Raw genomic sequence first — 20,932 nt, 5'->3', positions numbered from 1 at the left:
TTAAAAATTACTCCTAAACCAGAATATGAAGCTGAGAAGGAATATTCCAGAGAATACATAACAAAACTTTGTTCGGGAGTTTACAAGTTACAAGCTGAAAATTAAGGACTATGTAAGTGTTAGATTGGTATTCTTTCAAACCACACTCTCTCCATAACTTTCCTGAGTTCCTCACTTGTGTGAAGTTCTGGTTTGAAAGATGTATGTGCTAGATGACACTCACATTTCACATTGGGCAACTACTCAAGTATCAAATGAGTAGAGTAATAATATCTATAGCAAGCAGTAAGCTAAGAAGAAGCCAACTGGGATTGAAATGAATGATGAATGCAGAACAGAGTGTTGCTGAGGCATGAAAAGTAGAATACAGTGTACATGAGGGGTGCCAGAACTGACCTGGGAAATCATTTATATTTTATCTGAGGGAGATGTCTAGACTATTAATCTGTGGAATAATCATTGTGCTGTACATGTGCTTCTTAAATACATGCTGTATAATCACTGCAAAAGGCATGGCTGATGGGTTTCCTTTCCATATGACAAGAACTTCAGTGATTCATCTGCAGGGGACTATGCATTTGCATGGTGAATTTTGTGTTGTATCACACTCCTTTGAAAAGGAAAAAAATATGTGTATGTGTGTATGTATATGTATATGTGTGTGTGTGTGTGTGTGTGTATGTAAATGTATATAGCTGGATGCCACAAATACAGGCAGCTCTTTCCTGCCTTTCCCTTCCCAGTCCTTTTGTCACTCTGAAAATGATGCTGGGGGCATTCTAACAGACAAATGCCACATGGCATGGGTGCTGCAGTAAGGAAGGAGAACTGGATGAAATTCTTTCACTATTGAACATCTTGCTCTAGAACAGGGGTAGGGAACCTGCGGCTCTCCAGATGTTCAGGAACTACAATTCCCATCAGCCCCTACCAGCATGGCCAATTGGCCATGCTGACAGAGGCTAATGGGAATTGTAGTTCCTGAACATCTGGAGAGCCGCAGGTTCCCTACCCCTGCTCTAGACTGACTTCTTCCAACAGTGGAAGAAAAAGTTGGGCAATTTCACCTGATTTCTCATCCCTACCGCAGGCTTCCATGCTGAATGCAATTTTGCATACAGGTGTCACCCAACACCACTTTATCAGAGATTGCAGCAGTTCTGGGGGACAGGGAAGGCTTGAAAGATCTGCTTCTTCAGGGCTGAACCCACCTGTACAGAAGTCTATTGTTTCCCTTTATGTTATTCTACTTCACAAGGTTGTTGAGAGAATAAAACTGAGGAAGGAAGACCCATGTATACTACCTTGAACACTTTGGAGGAAAAGCAGGATAAAACCGAGACAGTCATATGTAGGAAAATAGATACCCCCATAATAATGTGAGGATGTCAAGCACAAATCAGTTTATGATGTACATAATCTTTGGAAGCTGAAGTGAAAAATCAGATACATTCCTGATGTTCACACATTAGAGAGTGCATGGGGGCATATATTTTCTAACACCAATCTGGAAAAAATTTCATGTGAAAAGTAGCCTTCAGTTACAGAGACTAAATTCTCTTAGTATGAATTGGAAAGTAAGAAGCAATATTTCTTATGATAACATTAAGGATTTTGTTTCCACCCTAATTATTTTTTGATTTTGTGCCATGGATTGTTATCAGTATGCAAGAAGTATAAAACCTAGTGTCAAATGCATAAAGAAAAGGAAGCCAGGGAGATCTTTTGATCTTGTCTGGCCTAACTCCATGCATTCCTGTTAGTGAAATGGAACAAAACTGGCATTATGCCTAGAACTGACATGCACTTTTCGCTCATATATTCTGGGGGAGAGTAAAGTGCCATGGAAGAAAATCCAAATTTCTCTTCCAATTCAATTTTTGGGGGGAATGGGAAGAACCTTTGAATACACAACGCAGTTTATCCTTCTGTTGTTATAGGTAAGAAGTCCAGATAAAACTGGGTGATGGTACAAGGAGGACCAAAGAAAATATAATAGAACCAATAAAAAGGTGATATCAAATTGAACGTCCTTTTCTCTTTCAGGCATTTATTAGTGTCCATGCATCTCATGCATTCAATGGGAATGTGAAATTTACTGTCATATTTGACATCTCAGAGACCTACTCCACACAGGCCATTGAGGTGGCTGCACACCGGGATAAATGATCCCGGTGCAGCCCTGGGGCCATTCACATGCTTCCGTGAAGGTGGCCCTGGAGCTGCTGTGGCCTGCAGAGGTGCCTCCACATGGAGGCATGTCCTTTTTAAAAAAAGTACCTTCTCTCCCTGTGCAGCTCTGCAGGGACGAGGAGATACGCCTCCGTGGCCATGGCGACGCCTTGGGGGTCAGAGGGCTGTGGGGGCATGTCTCCTTGTCCCTGCGGAGCTACGCAGGGAGAGAAGGTACATCTTTTTTTTTAGGGACGCTTGAAAGCGGCGCCTCTCACCCAGTGCTGTTCTCTCGGCTCTGGGTGCAAATTAGTGTTTTTTTTTAAAATGCTCATTTAGAAAGTTTTAAAAACACCGGTCGGGGAGAAAAAGCACAGGGCTGCCTCATTTCGGGGGCAGCAGCCATGAGAAGTTCTCCCCGCAACCGGTGTTTTTATTGGCTCTGCACCAGTGTTGTAGGTCTGTGAGGAGTGGGCCTAAGACTGCAACACAAACAAAATCTCAGTGAAGCAGCTACCATGTGACTACCAGAAAACAAGGTCTAGTCACACATTTATAAAAAACACAACCAAAGAAAATCCCTCAGTGCAAAAATTATCAGGGCCTGCTGAACTATCAGAAGAGTCAGCTGTGATGACTCACCATTACAGAGGAACAACTGGAGAAGTCACAGCAGGGAAAGATGACACAAGCAGCTGTCAGGTCATGCTGACTTTGCCACAGTGTTAGTCTGTTACTAAATGCTTATGCTGCTCTGAAAAGTAATATTGCCAGGGCTAGATTATTTCATTATACTATACTGTTGTATTATAGGACATGTAAAAGAGTATTGCTAATACAACCTCAATATACAATTATTAGCTGGGATATTAAAACCCAATCTTGGTATGAGACCCTGAATTAGATATTTGTCCAGTTAGTAAAATTAAGCTCAGAAAAACATTTCTTACCCCTGATGTTCCTCGGAATTCATTCAGTCTTTTTAAGAGCTGCAGGCCATGTTCATAATCATTTCCGACATCACCAATATTAATCATCACTTCCTATTGAGAGGGAAATTAGTAAAACTGACAATCAAAAAAGTACTAAGCACAAAGCAGGTTTGTGTCAACCAGCCATATCTCTAACCCTGATCCCTGGATCTTTTTCCTGATGAAGATGACATGATTTTCCATTTTGGATTCTGGAATGATTATTAGTTTGATAAAATATCTGATCATACTTCGTTGGACACCGTTACTGTTATGGAATGTCCTGGCAGCCTTCCTTGCATATGCTATTTTCAGAAACTAATACAAGGAACAATAATTAAATTTCTGCTGTCTAAAGTAAACATGCTGCCAATAAATCCAGAATTCTTTGAAAACAGCCGGTTATTTTGTACTTTTTCTAAACTCCAAAAATATTTGTACATGAGCTTCAGCTGCTATTTTTCAAGATTGTCTGATCCTTGCAAGCATCCTAAATGATAACCTACAAAAAGTATACTTCTGGCCCTCAGTTCTAGCAGCACTTCATTCTAATGGACCAACCCAGATTGGAGGTGGGGTGTAAATCAGTGCATTTGCCTACCCACCCCCCACCCCCCGCAATGGACACCAATGCCATTGGAGAGAACAAAGATTCTGGTGTACAGGTGCCACTCAGCTCCACAGTGACCAAACCTGGAAATGGATGCTGCAGGAGAGCTACTCTGGCATCTGAGTGGACACTGGCACAAGGAGGGGCAAGCCAGGGGCATTTCTGGGGTGGAACTGACTTTAGTCAGCTTCCACCAGGCTTCCAGTCCCGGAAAGCCCCTCTCCATAGCTGCAGACTTTTGTGAGGTGTAAGTCTGCTTTCCTGATGGGACTGTTCGGGTGGCAGGACAGTTTTTCAATTTTCCTCCTCCCTGTGCACCTGCACCACTCAAAACCCCTTTGGAAGTGGTGCAGTGCCACCTTTGCCATGCCGTCTCCAGCCGTTGTGGAGTCCCGTCCCCCCAATCTGGATTGCACAGCCCTTCTTGTGGAGGCACTGAAACATTATTTTAAGGTGTTACAATGCTCTGATGCAGGAAGATATAACATCATCATGGTAGGACATCTCAAGCTATCCTGTTTAGATATTCCAGTACATTAATTTTAATATGTTTTTTGAGTAGCAACACTGGTTTATAGTCTATTGGTTGCAACTGACCAATGATGTTCACTGACCTTGTCTCTGATCCAGGTCTCTACATGATCCACCTTCTGTAAAAATTCCAAGAAATCCCTACTTTCTTCAAGCATCTTTCCACGAGCAGCAACAGCCTGCTGCAACTTGCACCACTGTTTTTGAAGCAAGTGAATCTTGTGACATATCTCCTCTGAATCAGAACAATCCTGGCACATTAAGGCTTCTCCTTTCTTTGTGTAATTAAGAAGAAATTAATTAAAATGGGTGATAACTATTAATACAGTATTTCTAGGCTGTTTCTAAGCCTTAGCTCCAGGGAACTCAGATTAGCTCCAAATATTACAACTTCAGTCAACAGTAAATGCTTGCCTTCAAACAGTAATTCTTGTTTTCATATTTCATGACACTGAGCAAAATGTCTGAAAAGAAAACTTGTAGCCCATCGAATACACATTTGTTCTGCTGTTCGTAACTATAAAAATGTTCCCACCATAAAGTTGCTTTGGGTCTTATTAACTGACTAGACAGAATTTATCCAAATAGATCATACCTATATAATCTCCTTCAGGCACCAGGGATGCTAGCTAAACAGTTTTAACAAAAAAATCATTTTCATTTTTTATTTTCCCCTGCACTAAAATCAGACCTAACAATCTTAACTTTTTCCATTGAATTAATGTATTTTCCAACATAATTTTTGCATCAGTGCTATAAGATGTGCAAAAAAGGCCTCACACAACAACAAAAGCCTGAGCCCTTCAGGGGAGGGCGGTATAAAAATGAAATAATAAATAAATAAAAACCCTCTAACAACAAAAATGAACAAAATATAAAATCCCTAATATAATATGAAAACTAAACAAAAAAAGAGAAAGGGGCATATTTTTATATCTCTTTCAAGCACTCACTTCTCTATTTCCCTTTTCTCCCTATTCTACAGAATGATGTTGGGAGTGTTAAAACCCTAATTAGGGGTCTTAAAGCCCTTATACGAGTTAAAAACAAACTAAAAACAAGTTAAATACCCTAATATAATAGGAGCAATGCCTGCTTCTTTACAAAAAGAATGCCACTGAGATCTCATGAGTGAGGGTGTGCACATGGTGTATCAGTGCTGAAAAAATAATTGGTATTTTTTGGCTATTTTTGGCTAAATATTAAATAAGAGAATCTGAAGCTAGTTTGATATCATGATCTTGGGGAAAAAATCAGCCTTTAGAAATGCTGAAAGATGAAGAACTTGCACAGCTCAGGTTGCCATAGCCTGCTGGCTCAGGTGGAGAGGTATTGCAACCCCTTTGTACAAAAAGCAGCCAAGAGAGACATGCAGTCAGGAATTGTTGACACTGATCTTTGGGAATTGTTTCCCAGGGCAGGGCTATTAGGCAGCTAATTTACAGGCTTCTACACCTGTGTGGTAAAGTTTTCTGTACTTCCAGTTTTGTTAAAGTGATGTAGTGCCATGCTGAATTTTGCTTTAGTCCGTGACAGCCCTTTCCTGCACATAGCTGGAGTGGTTTTTTCCCCCAAGTATTCATTGTTTACTTCAATAACAACTTCAAAATGTCTCTGGACAAGCAAGCATAGAACTTTTCCTTCTCCTAGCTTGTATGGCTATTGAGGGTTGACCCCTTGGTATGGGCTCTGTGTAAGTCCTTTTTAGCTTGTTTGCGTTCATTAATATGAGTGTGTGAACACTCCCCCCAAATCTACTCCACACATCTCTATTTGTTTTGTTCTGGCTAGTAACATTCTCCTCCAGCTTATTCTGTAGAGATTCTCTGAATTGACATAGGTTCTGCTAGGCTTGCACTGCCTCAGTATGCCTGGGTTCTGCTGGGCTTCTGCATATTGCAATGGGTTCTTCTAGTCTTGCAAAAGTACCCCCCCCCGCCCGAAAAAAGCTAGCACTTTCAAGTTTGACAATGGTTCTGTTGGGATTGCACTGCCAGAGTAGGCCTGAGTTCTGCTGGGCCTCTGAATATTGCCCTTAATTCTGTGGAACTTTCAAAAATGCCCCATCACTTAATTTATTAATTTTTGTTCTGGGATTCTCTGGTTTGACATTAGTTCTGCTGGACCTGACACATTGGCTTGTGGTTCTTCTGGATTTCTGGCTTTTGGCTTGGTACTGTTTGGATTCTTTGGGTGGGAGGCATTGTCCTATGGTTGCTCATAGGCATGACCTTTGATTTTTCCCTGAGCTGTTTATCTCCCATTGGAAACAATGAAGGATGAGTAGGGGTACATTCTTTGGAGGCCCATAAAATTAGACTTCTAGGCAAAATCTTTACCAAATTTGCGAGTTCTTCTTAGGAGAGGCACCAGCAGCTGTGTTGCAAATTTGAGACCTCTTACCTTAAAACCAGTCCTCCCCCCCAATTCCCCAAAAACATTTTCCATAGGGCATAATGGAGCTAAATATATTCAAATTCCCAATCCCCTCCCACCCAATCCAGAACTAGTACTGGAATTCAGGAATATTTGGGAATACCAATATTTTTGGCTTTGATATACCCAGATCCAAAAACACCCGGAGGTTTTTTTTTTAAAAATGCATATCCCTACACATGAGAATATTCTCTGAAATCTCAGCAGCCATTTTGGTAGCTGCTGGACACTTTTCAGGTGAAACTGATGATGATTCCAAGACTTGGTTAGTATCAGCATGATGGAGGAGGAGAGGAGAGACAGATTTAAAAAGGTACAGATAAGACAGAGGAAGAGAATATAAAACTGGTGGGGGAAGGAACAAAAAAGATGAAGCTGTAGTTGGTGGAGGGGAACAGAAAAATGTAGGTGGGTGAGTGGATGAGTATGGACAGAGGTTGCAAGGGGGAGAAACAGAAGAAGGATAGGGGGTGCATTGAAGAGGAAAAAAAGGAGAGAGGCTGCAGACACTGATAGGGAGAAGCAAAAAAGAAATGTAAGAGGAAACTTGGAAATGTGATCCCCTCCTAAGAGTCCTCACTTGTGAAGGTTTTGATGCACAGATACAAATAATTGCTTTCACAGAGACATTTGCATAATCCATATACTGGGCAGAGATTAAAGTAAAAGCTCTCTTTTTCTGAATGTTTCAGGAATTTAAGATTAAAGACATTCAATGATACCATGTTAACAGTGGCTATTAGATCCATGTGAACTGCAATCTCAGTCTCAAAGACTTGATGCTTCTGCAGAAGCTTCATTTTGTCACTCAGGTTGGTGAGACTTTGAAAAGGAGAAGCCTGAAGCTTTTGTATACGCTCCTCAATCCAGCTTTCCGCCTGCCACCAAAAAATCAACACAGTCAGCATTACCCACAATTTCTTGGTGTCGGACAAACCTGACCAAAACAGTATTTTCATATAACCCAGAACTTGTGTAAATGATAGAGGTACTAACAAACTGAAGGCTTTTTGCATATAACAACAGCTAGTATTAACTATGCCAGAGTTAAATGAAGAATAATAGGATTCACCATGGCATTGCAGAAAACAGTTCTGAGGGTACATCCAACCGAACTGTTCAAAAACTAAAAGTGATGTGGTAAAGCTTCATGAAAAAGTTATGTAAGAATTATGTCCTTGATATACTAACTGAAAAAGGTTAGACTCTACAAGTATTTAACCATGATAAACTTGTTTCTTTATTGCTACAGTTTTCGTGGAGAACTGAAACAAGTACCCTATGACGTGACCTCCTTATTTTCTACAGTATCAGCAAATACATCAACCATATAGTGATTGCTAGGAAGCTACCTTCAGCCATCTACTTTTGCCCCCAAAGCACTTTTGACACCAAGGTAACATCGTTGTTACAACCCATTCCAGGCAGGTGACAATACTGTGGCTTGGAGCTGCGTGATTTATCCCACCCATGTGGTTGTAATCTTTTAAATGTTACAGGGATGACTTATGAACCCACAAAAAAAAGAAGTTTTCACAGTATTTCTGTAATGCCTAAACGGAACCTCATTCTGTGCATTGCCATGAATGAAGCATATTAAATATTTGGCTCGAAATCATCCAGGAACAACCCACGCCACTACTGGCAATAAAATTTGATACAATGTTTTGTTTGGAGCTTGAACGTTGGCACTAGGGTAGTGTACTTTTATCATTTAAATTCCATATCAGAGATTCAGTAAGAACAGTATTATCAGCATTAAATACTAGCAGCATTGCAATCATTCTGGAAAGCTGTGTTGAGAACATTTTCCATTAATGCCCTTTCTAAAAGAAATTAAAGTAATTTTTCAAGTGCCTCCTTCCCTAGAGGCAGCAGAGGCTGTGAAGGAAACATGTGCCCTGACCTGCTGATCTGTGATGCATCTGAAGTTTAAAGGGCGATTATTTCAAGGGCGATTAAAGGGCGATAAAGTCAATATGCTGCAGATCAGCTGGATACTCTGGACTTTAGACCTGGTCCCTATCTATCCATTTTCAGTTTCTCCTAGTTGGTCTGTGATACATCAGAGCTTTAAACCTGAAAGGATCATTATTTTTGACATGCAGTAGACCTGGCATTCAGATTCCAGAAGCTGGGTCTTACAGCCATAGGAAATTGTATCCCTTTAAATGTTACAGGCAAGTGCACTGTGGATGGGGGGATAGCACAGGGCATACTTCCTCTCCCTCCTGTCCTGTCCCTGCTATCTCCCCAACACAATTCCCCATTCCACTCTTCTAGGGAGTGGAAATATTGGAATTGTGGGTGGGGTGGGCCTTTCACAAAATCAGATATTGCTAATCTATCCAATAAAGGACATATTGAGCAATTTATGGGGTCAGCAATGCCTCATTTCACATCCCTGTTTGGTACATGTCACACAAACAGTTCAGTTGTTATAGACCAGGGGTAGGGAACCTGCGGCTCTCCAGATGTTCAGGAACTACAATTCCCATCAGCCTCTGTCAGCATGGCCAATTGGCCATGCTGACAGAGGCTGATGGGAATTGTAGTTCCTGAACATCTGGAGAGCCGCAGGTTCCCTACCCCTGTTATAGACTGTCAAGCAGGAATGCCAGCATCCTTTATTGCTATGATTACATTGAAGAATTTACCCCATGAGCCTTCCTTTCTACCAATGAAACAGGTTCTTTTTCTATTCATAGGAAGGATTTGCAGATATAGCTACTCCAGTGAGAAAGGATAATTTTCAAAAACATAATTAATTTCAAGCAACCTCCAAACAGATTGAAACTTTATTTCCCAAACTTCACCCAAGTTTGGTAGTACTTGACCTCACCTCAGCTAGATTCTGGTAGAAGACAGCTGCCAGAAAGGCTGTCTGCAATTTTTCTTGCCTGCTTTGGGAGAGCTCTTTGATATATCTTCTCCTCTCTATTATGGTATTGAGCTTGAGCTGGATTGATGCATCTTCTAGCCCATTGTTCTGTTGTAGTCTAGTCACTTGCTCCTGAAGAGACAATTCCTGGGAAGCAAACAAATCAGAAATCATGGTTGTGTTCATTTAGAAAAACAATACAGTATTTCTCTGCTGCATCTTCTGAAAGAAAATTTCAGTGTAAAAAAAACTTTAGGAAAGTTTTGGGTTTAAAAATGTGATTGAATTTGAGGGGATCAGAAACATTAGACATTTGAGGTTGCCCATTCTCCTCAGACAGATTATTGCATGGTACGTTGGTGTTCTGTAACATATTCAAAACTCTACTCAACTTTTTTTAAAAATGTAACATATTCAAAACTCTACTCAACTTTTTTTAAAAAATCAATATTTTTGGTTTCATTCAAAATTTCTTAATTGTTTTGTTTAAGAAAGAACTTCCAAATTCTGTTGAAATGTAGTGTTAGGAGTTAAGGCACCCTCCCTTCAAGGAAGTATCAGAACTTTTGTTTTCCTTGGGCTTTCACCTGAAGAGAAACCCTCACATTCACTAAACAAAGGGAGGTGATTTAAAATTATTGTGAGATTTGGTTCTTGCATGTTTCAGAATAGCGCTGCCAAGATATATCAGCCCACTGTATTTTCCAAAGATTGTCCTAGGTTTTCTGTTTTATTTGTTTCTACAAGCACTTTCTCCAGTGATGTTAGTCTGGCCATACAAAAGCTTTTAGAAACAAGTCTGGGTATTTGCTCATACATAAAAATGTTTGATATAGGATTAAATGCATTTTACCTTTTCATCCTGGGAGGCCATAAGTTTCTCAAAAGCCTCATGTTTCTTGATCTGCTGTTCCACCTCATCCACTGTATTCCTGAAGTCACTGCTTTTCAAATAATTCTATGACAAATTGAAATCACTTTGCATTATTGTACTACTTGTATTACAGTCAGTTTTTATTGTGTCCCTCAGACCATTCTGAAGTAGAATAAAACACTTTTATAAATTAGTTACCTACTTAAAATCTGAGGATAGATTATTCATTGTAAAATAACAAATGACTACAGATGGTTTGGGAGTTACTGAGTCATTTTGTTATTGTCCTGAGAAGATATATTTTCTAAAGAGTACACATAAGTTGTACGGATTACATAAGTTGCTGTACAGATCTGCATATCTGGTGTGATCTGTGGAGACCTTATTGAAACATATGAATACTGTTTTTTGAAACAGGAGTTTCAACATATTACTTTAAGTTAGAACTTCATTTTACACACTTATACAAATCAGTTTATAAACAGTGGATTAATCTAACTCCTGTAAATTGTGATGCCCAAATGCAGATGACACAGTAGGGGACTGGGCTTGTTTGTTAGCAGCTAATGGACTGAAATTCAGGGTTTTAGATGGGTTGTTCACCACTTTCCCCTTTTTTGTAGGAGATTTACATTTTATACCAAAGGAGGTTTGTTTGGATATAGGAATTCACAAAGCTTATTAAGGAGTGCGCATCTATTGTGATTGACTCATCACAGAAATGGAAGTATTGGGGGGGGGGGATGTTCTTCCATCTAGGAAGTGAAACTTGGAAGAGAACCAGGAAGTAAAACAAACCAGGGCTTGCATACAACCAGACTAGAGTTGTCCATGTTGTTTTATAATAACATCTAATAGTACTCAATGGAACACTGGTATAGAGAGATGAGCAGAAAGGTATAATGCTATCGTACATGCTATAGCAGTGGTCCTGAACATTTTCAAGCCTGCTGAAATATTTGGAATTTTGAAGTTGAGGGGCAGACACCACTACAATTGGCTACCATGGGAGGCAAAGCTGTGCACATACACAGAACTGGATGGAATAACACTCACACAGAAGAAGACGACAGAGGAAAGGAAGTGAGAACACACAGAGAAGGTCAAAGGAGGATAATGCACACACAGAAACATACATAGAATAACACTAAGGGGTGAAAGGGAAGGTAAAACACTCAGAGAGCGGATGTGGCTCAATGGTACAGCATGTGCTGGGCATGAAGAAAGTCCCATGTTCAGTTTGGTGTCTCCAGCTAAAAAAATCTGCCACAGCTCTGGGGAGTCACTGCCAGTCTAAGAAGACAATACTGACCTTGATGGACTAATGGTCTGATTCAGTTTACACACATATATTATTAATGTGTTCACATACACACCCAGTTTGTGGTAAACAGCTGCTTTATACATTGTAGTTTCCCTGAACAGTGATCCTCTTTGCATCATGACTACACATGTTTGGCAGCTGATGTGATTAGTGGTGGTGTAATGCATATTCACTCAGAACATCAGTCATTAAAGTAAAGGTGTTTACAGAGAGTATCACTGCATCAGCAGATAAACTAACACATGAGTTGGCTGGAATATACATAGTAAATGGTTTTCAGTGGTACATTTCAGAAAGGAACTCATCATTTTTAAAAAAGGTATTGGCTTGGATTCACTTAGAACTGATAGATGTGGGATACATTTTCACTGATTTCCCCTTTTTGTAGGAGATTTACTCCTCAGATTTATCTCTTAAACAAGCCCTCAGGGGTCCAGTGACTCCCAAGAGCAGCATTTTGAGGGTATACAGAATGCCATGGAAGAAACATGGTGAAAATTACACCATAGCCTTAGGTCCACAAAAAGTCCAGGTCAAATCCAAGTCACTGAGTGATCTGTTTGACATCAACAAAATATTTATTTCTGATGCATTGTCATTTAAAACCGGGGGGGGGGGGTTAGCTCCTGAAGCTTCTTCCCCACGGTCTTTGATTCTGCGCATAAGGCCGTGGTGGCGAACCTTTGGCACTCCAGATGTTATGGACTACAATTCCCATCAGCCCCTGACAGCATGGTCAATTGGCCATGCTGGCAGGGGCTGATGGGAATTATAGTCCATAACATCTGGAGTGCCAAAGGTTCACCACCATTGGCATAAGGAATATAGTATCAGCTCAGTTGGCTCTGTTTTCTTGCTAGCCATGGGGAAACCCTTCCCCTTCTCCACACCTCATTGGGGATGGTGGTGTATGTGCAGGAACAACCTTGTGGCAACGCTAGAACTTTCATACTGAATTTTATGTATATAGGAGTGGGAAGTGACCCAAAAGATAATTACAAAACTGCATACACAACTGCCTCCCCTCGCACAAAAAAAGCAATTTTCCTCCAGCAAGTGCACAAAATACTATTATTTATTTGCTTTGCAAATCTATCTATTTACGTGGTGTTTACAAAGTACAAGAAAACAAGGCCTGAGAAGCTTACAATCTAACATCTGATACAAGAAACACAACCGAGGGAGAGGAGGGAGGGTGGTGGCAAATAAACAATGGTAAAATAGGCATTCATTTCAGTTACATGTGGTCAGGCTTAGTTTCAGTGCAGGAAAAGGACTAAAGCGGGGGTATGCAATATTTTTGACCTGAGTCTCACAAAAAACACAGTGTGCACTGTGAGGAGGTTGGTGAGATGGCAAAAAAAGGGGGAGGGGAGAGAGACAAGGGATGTACTGAGCCAGACTTAATGGGAACAAGCCAGGTCCCAGAGGCATAGCCAGTGTCTTGTCGGTTTAACTTAAGCCCTCAGGCTGTATTGCAAGCAAAATGATCTGGGCCTGCCTCTTCTTTATTGGGCCAAAGGTTTCAACAGAAAAGGTGGATTTTGAGATCTAATATGGACTCATGTACTAAGAGAAAACTAAACTATTCACATTTTTTTCCAAAAAGTTTTGAAATTTTCAACAAATGTATCAAAATTTTCAGTACTCCCTTCCCAAGAAGTATGTGAATGTGTTTCTCATATAAATTTAAAAGTTATAACAAGATGTGTGAAGCTTTAAAATTCCCCCTCCTTCTGAAACATTAGCTTATTTTGAAGAGATAATATTTTAAAAATACATTACACACTCAAAATGACGCTGCATTGTTATTCCAGCAGGGCTCCTGCCAAAGACAGGAGCTCTACAGCAACATTTTTTTCAAGTTAAATGTTTGAAAAAGTATTTCTACAAACAAACAAACAAAAACACCCTCTTTTTATTCTTGGGAGCCTTAGTAATTCAACTTGTAAGGTGCAAAAAATATAATATTCAGGAAAACTAATTAATTAGTATCTATTGCCAGGAGCAAGTATTATACATCTAGACAAACAAGATCACCTACCTCCACTCTCCCATAATTACTAGAAAGGAATATAACTCCACCTCAGGAAAGTAAAGCAAAGGAGCTTTGTCTTCACAATCAGGAAAAGAAAATCAACACTAGCCATATTAGCATAGAAAAACCGCAGACATATTAGTGAATTTTATATTTGGTGGAGATTGGGTGGTTATATTTGAAAAGGGAAAGAAGTTAGGGTGTAATTAAAATATTGTTATTTAGTTATTTTCATTATATATGATGTTCTAGTTGATAAAGCAAAATTCAATAATTACAAAAAAATCCAGTCAGAATACTAGCGTTAAAACTAACCTGTCTTGAATAACAGTTCTCTTTGCCTATGTTTTTAAAATGGAATGAAAATCTTCACCACTTTCCTCCCAGTTCCAAAGGAAGCAATTTTTACAGAGATAGATGGACACCATGCACTCTCATCAGCTCTGTCTGATGCTGCATTTGTAGCACAAGCCTGCACAGTTGATACCACTGTATCTTGATTTGCATTCCCTGAGATAGTGCCTGGTTCCTGAAAAGATTTTGACTCCGAATTTGCCCTGTTTTGTTGCGAAGGCAGCAATTTAGGGTAGCAAGCTGGGTTTATGGACAGAGAGAAGCCAGAGCCAAGTCTACCACAGTGGAAAGATTGGCCAACTGTATCTGTTCCTGATGTTCTGATAAGGATGGAAGGTGCTGGATTTTTCCTGAATTCTCGTATCACTTGAATTGGAAAGGAAGTCCAAGGTGTGGCAAGAATCAGGGTTATTTTGGAAACATTGTGGTGAGTTGAAATTATCCCAGGGCTTGAAGTCCTCTCAAAATTTTTGTTAGATGAATAGTTGTTCTGAAAGACAACTAGATTTGGATCTAAATGTCCACGTGCAGCTGGCCTTTGGCTAACAGGATTATCTCTTTTAGACACTGAAGTAGGTGATATCCATATCTCTTTGGAGACTGTTTGCTGAGGAAGACCGGAACCGGAAGTGGAGGTGACATGGAATTGTGTAATGTGAAGATCTTCAGAGGCTGTTGAGGGGATGGCATGGTGGGCCATCTGGGATTCTACTGGGAAACCATTAGATGCAGATGAAAACTTTTTAAACTGAGGTAATACAAGGCTGGAGTAAGCATGGCTGCTTCTTTGAGGATGAGTTCTGAATGGCTTGATTGCTATACTGCAAGTTGAAATATAGAACTTCACTGAAGCATGGAGATTTGAAAGCTGAGCATTGCACTGACTGTTGCCATGCTGTGCTGTCTCTGCTCTACAAGGCCCCAGAGCTGTGTGCAGGTTTTTGCTATGAGATCGCGAAACAGGAGGAATGGCACACAGAGCAACATCCAGGCGCGATGTCCAGCATGGTAGAGCTCTTGAAGCAGTTGTAGGTGGAAAAGAGGCTGCAACTTGCTTGGCATCCACATAATCACCAGAGGTGTGGCAAGCACTCCAGGCACTTCCTGAACATGGCTTGCAAGAGGTGAGTGGTGATGGAGCATCACTGCTGCAGAAACTGTTGTATGGAGGAATGGGGCATGCTGAACGGATGCCAGATGGATTAACACAACTGTTGTCTTTCCCAAAATCTTTTCCCTTACTTGTATGTGCCAAGACTATATCCAGCCTCGAACTGTAAACCACAGAAGATCTACAGCCAGACGATGAAATGTCACTTCTTGGCATGGTCTCTGCAGATGATAAATGGGCTGGAAAATACCAGGCTGAGTCTGACAGAATTTGTGCTGGTGGCATCTTCTGGAAACTGCTGCACCAGACAGATGATTTGGAGGCTTGAGTCGGGGTGACTCTACTAGAAGACAGCATAACTTCCACAGTAGAAATGTATATGGGTATATCTGGAGTGTTGCCGTGATGGTCCTTGCATGACATTCTGCAGCTGCAGTCCTAAATCCTGAAAAACCAAAGTTGTAGAAGCTCCAGGGCTTTACTTTTAAAAGAAACTTTTAATCTTTTTTCTCTTGGCAGTGAAACTTTCCATTCTCTCTTTTATGGTGCAGGAAAAGTGAAAAGTAATTAAAAAAATTGAAATCCATATCTGATTAAGAAGTAATATTCCTTCAGTGCAATCAGCACTACTTCTCTTGTTTGCAAAATGAGATGAGCATACTGGAGGCAAAATGCAAAATGATCAAACGAGAGTCTATGCACTAGAAATGATGAGATGGAAGTCAGACGTAAGCCGCAGATGCTATGAAAAAACGGATGATGCTGACCTTACTACAATTTTCTTCAGTTAAAAGGATTAAGCCTCTAACCTCAATGGCGCGCCTATTGCCCTGAAAGCAACAGATCATAACACGTTTTGCTGTTTTGAAAAGCAAAATAGCTCTACTTGCGGTCTCCTCTCCCTCTCACAGTCACTGACTAGCCACACTCAGAATAGCAGGATCTCTGTTTAACAGGTCTTAGAAGAATTTCCTACAACTGTTCCAAGAAATGGCACACCACAACTCAGCAATAAAAAAGATAGATGTTTGCTTAATTTCCTCCATATGTGCTCTTATTTACTTTAGAACACAGCAATCCTAGACTAAACCTTACTGAAATCCTTCAAAGGCTTAAATAACTTGGATGTAACCTAAGCTGTTGGCACAAAGTCAACCCCGTCACACTGGCACCAGGAACGAATGGGAAAGAGTTCTAGTTCAGAATACTGCTGGATGCCTTTCCCTGTTCACCACGGATGGAGCAGATGTAGCATAGAGGTATATACTGCATGGCTTATATGCAAATCAATTAACAGCTGGGCTACGGTTGGACTCACTGTAAAAAAGAAAACGATTCACACATGTCTGTCTAAGTTGACAGAGGTGTAATACCACTAACAAATCACACTAAGAACAGATTGATGACACAAGGTCCAATGACTCCAATCTGATTTTTTTTCAAAGAAAGACCCCACTTTCTGTCCACATTGAGCCACCCAAAATTACCAGCCTTCCTGCTGAAAGTAACCTGTAGAACCCAGCTTAAGCTTTTGTGAGAGTTTGCATGAATTTGCAAGAAAAATCCAAATCATTAGCAGGGCTGCAGGTCTCTCATGATTTTGCACTTACATTGTGTATGACAATTGGGGGTGGGGGGACGAGAAGCGAGGCACAATGATCAGTATCCTAAGAATATGGGGGGGGGGCATTTTATATGACAATTGATTAAAATGTGTGGGAGATCTGGTTAAAACCTGAGAAAGTGGGCCAAAGCATGAGGTGAAGGTGCAGGCAGGCCTTTATATTACTTGTATTCAACATAACATTATAAATTCTGAGCATTTTCATGGCTTAAACTGTACTATTTATACATTTGAATCTAATTGTTGCTGCGGCTTTTGGAATTATGAATAAGCATTCTGTCTAATATACTTTCCCAATAGTGTCATTACAAGCCAACCAAAGCACAAGCTGCTTTAAACCTCATGTGTGAAACAATAAACCTCACTCCTTTTAGGTTCTTCATTAGCAAATGCTGAGTGATTTACTCTGGCTTAGAGTCCAAATGTTCAATTGAAGACAGGATTTGGACTGAGTGTGGCCTGGTACTGGGTAGACAATCTCTTAGGAAGCAACTGGTCTGGTTATTGTTTTAATAATGAAACAGCAATGAGAACAAAAAACAGAGCTTAAAGTCCATCTACTCGTGTTCAAATGCTGTGTAGAACCAACTGGTGATGATGACATAGATGTGGACCTACTGAAATATATCTGCACACGGATATCCATACTTGAATGATCAATGCAAAGCAAGCCACAGTAGGTGAGTGTGTATTTTAGCATCTCAGGGCAAAAGAGGCTGGAGAGAATTACAACTCTTCCCCAGATAATTTGGAGATTTGTTTACCTGGAGAAAATGGTCACTAGGGAGGGTGGAATCTGTGGAATAATACCAAACAGAGGTTCCTTCCCTCCCCAAATCCAAGTCCCCCCAGCATCTACCCCAAAATCTCCAGGTATTTCTCTACCAGGAGTTGGTAACACTAGGGGAAACTGGAATGCAAATCACCCCTTCTGTCACCTTTGCCTTGGTCTGCAGTACAGGGCAGGTTAGTATTGGGGCACAGCTGGATTGTGGCTCTTAGAAATAAGCAAGAGGGAAGAAGACACCCTTTGCAACATTACTCTGGGATGGCCTCCCTCTTGCCTTCTCCAGGAGCTCAGCTGAGCTCTAGCAGCACTGCTAGGTTATGTTCATTATATTCAAAGTAAAGGGGAAGTGAAGACTACTTCTATTACATACTAAGTGAAGCATGGCCTCAGCTGTTGCTTAATCCTCTGAGTGGCTCCTGCTCCCCACAACTGAACACACCTCATGTGCATGATGCTATGAAGCTGAAGCTTCAGAACTGGTCAGACAAACATCTGACGAACTCCAGCATTGCTGGTGTGTGTGTGTGTGTGTGTGTGTGTGTGTGTGTGTGTGTGTGTGTGTGTGTGTGTGTGTGAGAGAGAGAGACAGAGAGAGAGACAGAGAGAGAGAGAGAGAGAGAGAGAGAGAGAGGCTGCTCCTTTCAGGTCCTTCTCCTTCCAGACATACTCCCAACAGTTTTCTTACCTCTTGAGAATTCAGTATGTTTTCTAAGTGTTCACAATCCCTGTAAAACATTTGCTGAAGGTGGATTTTCTCCAGCCACTCCTTCTTCTGGGCCCACTTGCAATATACTTTTTCCTTTTCTTCTGACAGGGCCTGCAAAGCGTCCTGGATCTGGCAAAGAAAAACCTGAATAAATGTCAATAATAATGGTGGAGGATGAGCAGTGCTTTAAACATTTTTAAGTATTAAAGAAGTAATTTATAGAACCAAACATGTAAACAAACTAACTAACGGGCTAGAAAAGTGACAATCAATTAAGAACTAATAATCCAAGGGAATGGTTGATATGGCTACTAATGGATCTACTAATGGATATGGCTACTAATGGACCTGGCTACTAATGGATCTCTTAAATTCCATTTTGACTTAAGCTATGAGGGAACCACGTGGCGTATTAAGTAGCTCGTGGCGTAGTGGTTAAGTGCTTGCACTGCCACTCACACGGTCAGGAGTTTGAGCTCCCTGTGGGTCAGATATCTTGGCATCTGGCTCATGGTCAACTCAGCCATTCATCCATTCCTTGGTTGGTAAATGAGTACCTAGTTCATAGCTAGAGGATAAAGAATAGCCGAGGAAAGCAATGGCAAACTACCCCACAAAGATGGCTTGCCTATGAAATCACTTCTCTCAGTGGTACCCCAGGGTCGGACATGACTGAAGGGGAAACTTTTCCTATTACTTTATGAGGGAACACAATCAGTGTATTTTTTCCCCAGTGCAATCCTATGCAGTTATTCCTGTCTGAGTCCACTGGTTTCATAGGAGTTACTCAAGTAATTCTACATATGACTACACTGTTGGTAACTCATTTTTCCCCTCATGAAAGGACTGTCCCATTAAGCATTAGTCTATGCTGCTCTCTAATTGTGGCGCGCACACACACATCAGCTAATCTGATAGGAATGTGGATTATGCAAATACTGGTAAATCTTGTTATTATACGATTGCTCTCCTGTTATTACATGATTGGTATTACATACATCTTTTGTTGCAGTTTTCAGTTCCAGGAAGAGCTCTTGGCCCAGCTGCAGCACCTGAGTATAAACCTCATCACGGGCCTCAATTTCTGCCAACAGCTGCTGATGCTGATTCAGCTTCAACCCACTTGTGGATGCGTCTTGAGCAGTCTCTGTAATCATCATTTCTCTCATGATCTCAGATGTCCAGGAGCAAAAAGACCGTACCTTGATATGAAATCAGTACAAGGTGCAGGGTCAGGTCTATGGCTTGGTTTGCTAAATTAAGGCACAGTCATGCTTCTTGAGTTGGAAACAAAGCAACAGTAAAAGGCAGCAGTCTGTATGGAATGTAGAGTACTTATGATTCATAACAGGAGAGCACAGGAAAAAATTAACAATTAAAATCATTTTGCAAATAACAATGTGGATTAATGTCTTATTAACCATGCAACAGGATAACCTTCACTGGGCTGTAAGGCTACAATCAGATATCATGCTAATGTGCTGTCATAAAAACAAATGCAGCATGTGCCTTTGTGCTCCTTTTTCCCTTTAGGCAGAATGCAAGTTAGGACACCCCACTGGAAACAAAACTCTGGTGCTCAGCCTGATCAGTGTTTGCTTACTCCCCAGAATCCAGGTTTCTAAATGTGGGGTTAGGTGTGCTGGTTTATGGGCAGTGAACAAACTGACAAAGCTTGGCAACTGCATTATTATGTCAAAGGCAACTGGAGATTGTTTCAGATGAGCAACCCTTAGTCATGCTCTGCACAAGGAGAGAGTTGGGGAACTCATGGGTACAACAACAACAAGAAGCCACATCCTGGCCCACTGAGGCAAATTGCAACCTGACATATGAATGAAGCCAAAGGGTACTTTAACACACAAACACCATGAGAAATGAGACAGTTTTCATACTTGTTACGCAAAGTCCACTGCCTGTAAATCAAGGTTGTCTCTGTGTTCCAGCATACTCTGAACACAGTAGTATCTTGATGACTGAATCACAATGGGTCACTATCCACTCACCATAAGCCGCGGGGTCACCTCTTTGAAAGCCACGGGGGTCCAGGATGCTCCCCACATCACCGGCGCTCACTGCGCAGCTGCCCGGAATTTGCCGCTCTCCCACCTCCTGGCCGCGCGGCAAATTAGCTCCTCCACAAAGAGCAACATTTTAAAAAACCCCGCGGGTGCCGCGGGGTTGTGGGGAACCTCGGCTGTTTGCGCGCGGCTGATTCGCTGTGACGCGCAGCTCACGGCCAATCAGGAAACAGGAAGCGCCATCTTGTTAAGTGGGGGTGTCCCCGTCTGAAAGTGCGCGTAGTGATGACGTAGACACGTGTCGACACCCTTTTTTCATTGCACTTTCGCGGAAATTGAGACGTGTGCACAACAAGACGGGGAGACGTCTTAATTATGGGGAAAAAGGCCAAACGATTCGGCGCAGCAGAGCGAACCGAGCAAACGAGCAAATGAAGAAATAGAAAAGTAGTGGTGGCTTTCGTTTTTGCCTGGCGACTGCTGATGACG

At 41.2% G+C, this 20,932-nt stretch overlaps 1 protein-coding gene across 1 annotated transcript in view; it reads right to left on the bottom strand.

The window, feature by feature from the left end:
* Window positions 1–20,932, bottom strand: part of SPTBN5 (spectrin beta, non-erythrocytic 5) — a 150,223-nt gene that overhangs the window by 72,091 nt on the left and 57,200 nt on the right. The window contains exons 27-33 of the mRNA XM_048484608.1: window positions 19,421–19,624; window positions 18,402–18,551; window positions 10,455–10,559; window positions 9,563–9,748; window positions 7,443–7,598; window positions 4,368–4,559; window positions 3,123–3,215 (exon numbers count right to left, since the gene is read on the bottom strand). Coding sequence (XP_048340565.1) covers window positions 3,123–3,215; window positions 4,368–4,559; window positions 7,443–7,598; window positions 9,563–9,748; window positions 10,455–10,559; window positions 18,402–18,551; window positions 19,421–19,624 — 1,086 coding nt within the window. The remainder of the gene's footprint in view (window positions 1–3,122; window positions 3,216–4,367; window positions 4,560–7,442; window positions 7,599–9,562; window positions 9,749–10,454; window positions 10,560–18,401; window positions 18,552–19,420; window positions 19,625–20,932) is intronic.

The sequence above is a fragment of the Sphaerodactylus townsendi genome, linkage group LG02 (assembly GCF_021028975.2).
Source record: "Sphaerodactylus townsendi isolate TG3544 linkage group LG02, MPM_Stown_v2.3, whole genome shotgun sequence".
NCBI lineage: Eukaryota > Metazoa > Chordata > Lepidosauria > Squamata > Sphaerodactylidae > Sphaerodactylus > Sphaerodactylus townsendi.
The sequence above is the reverse complement of the archived record's forward strand: the minus strand, read 5'-3'. Positions and strand labels throughout refer to the sequence as shown.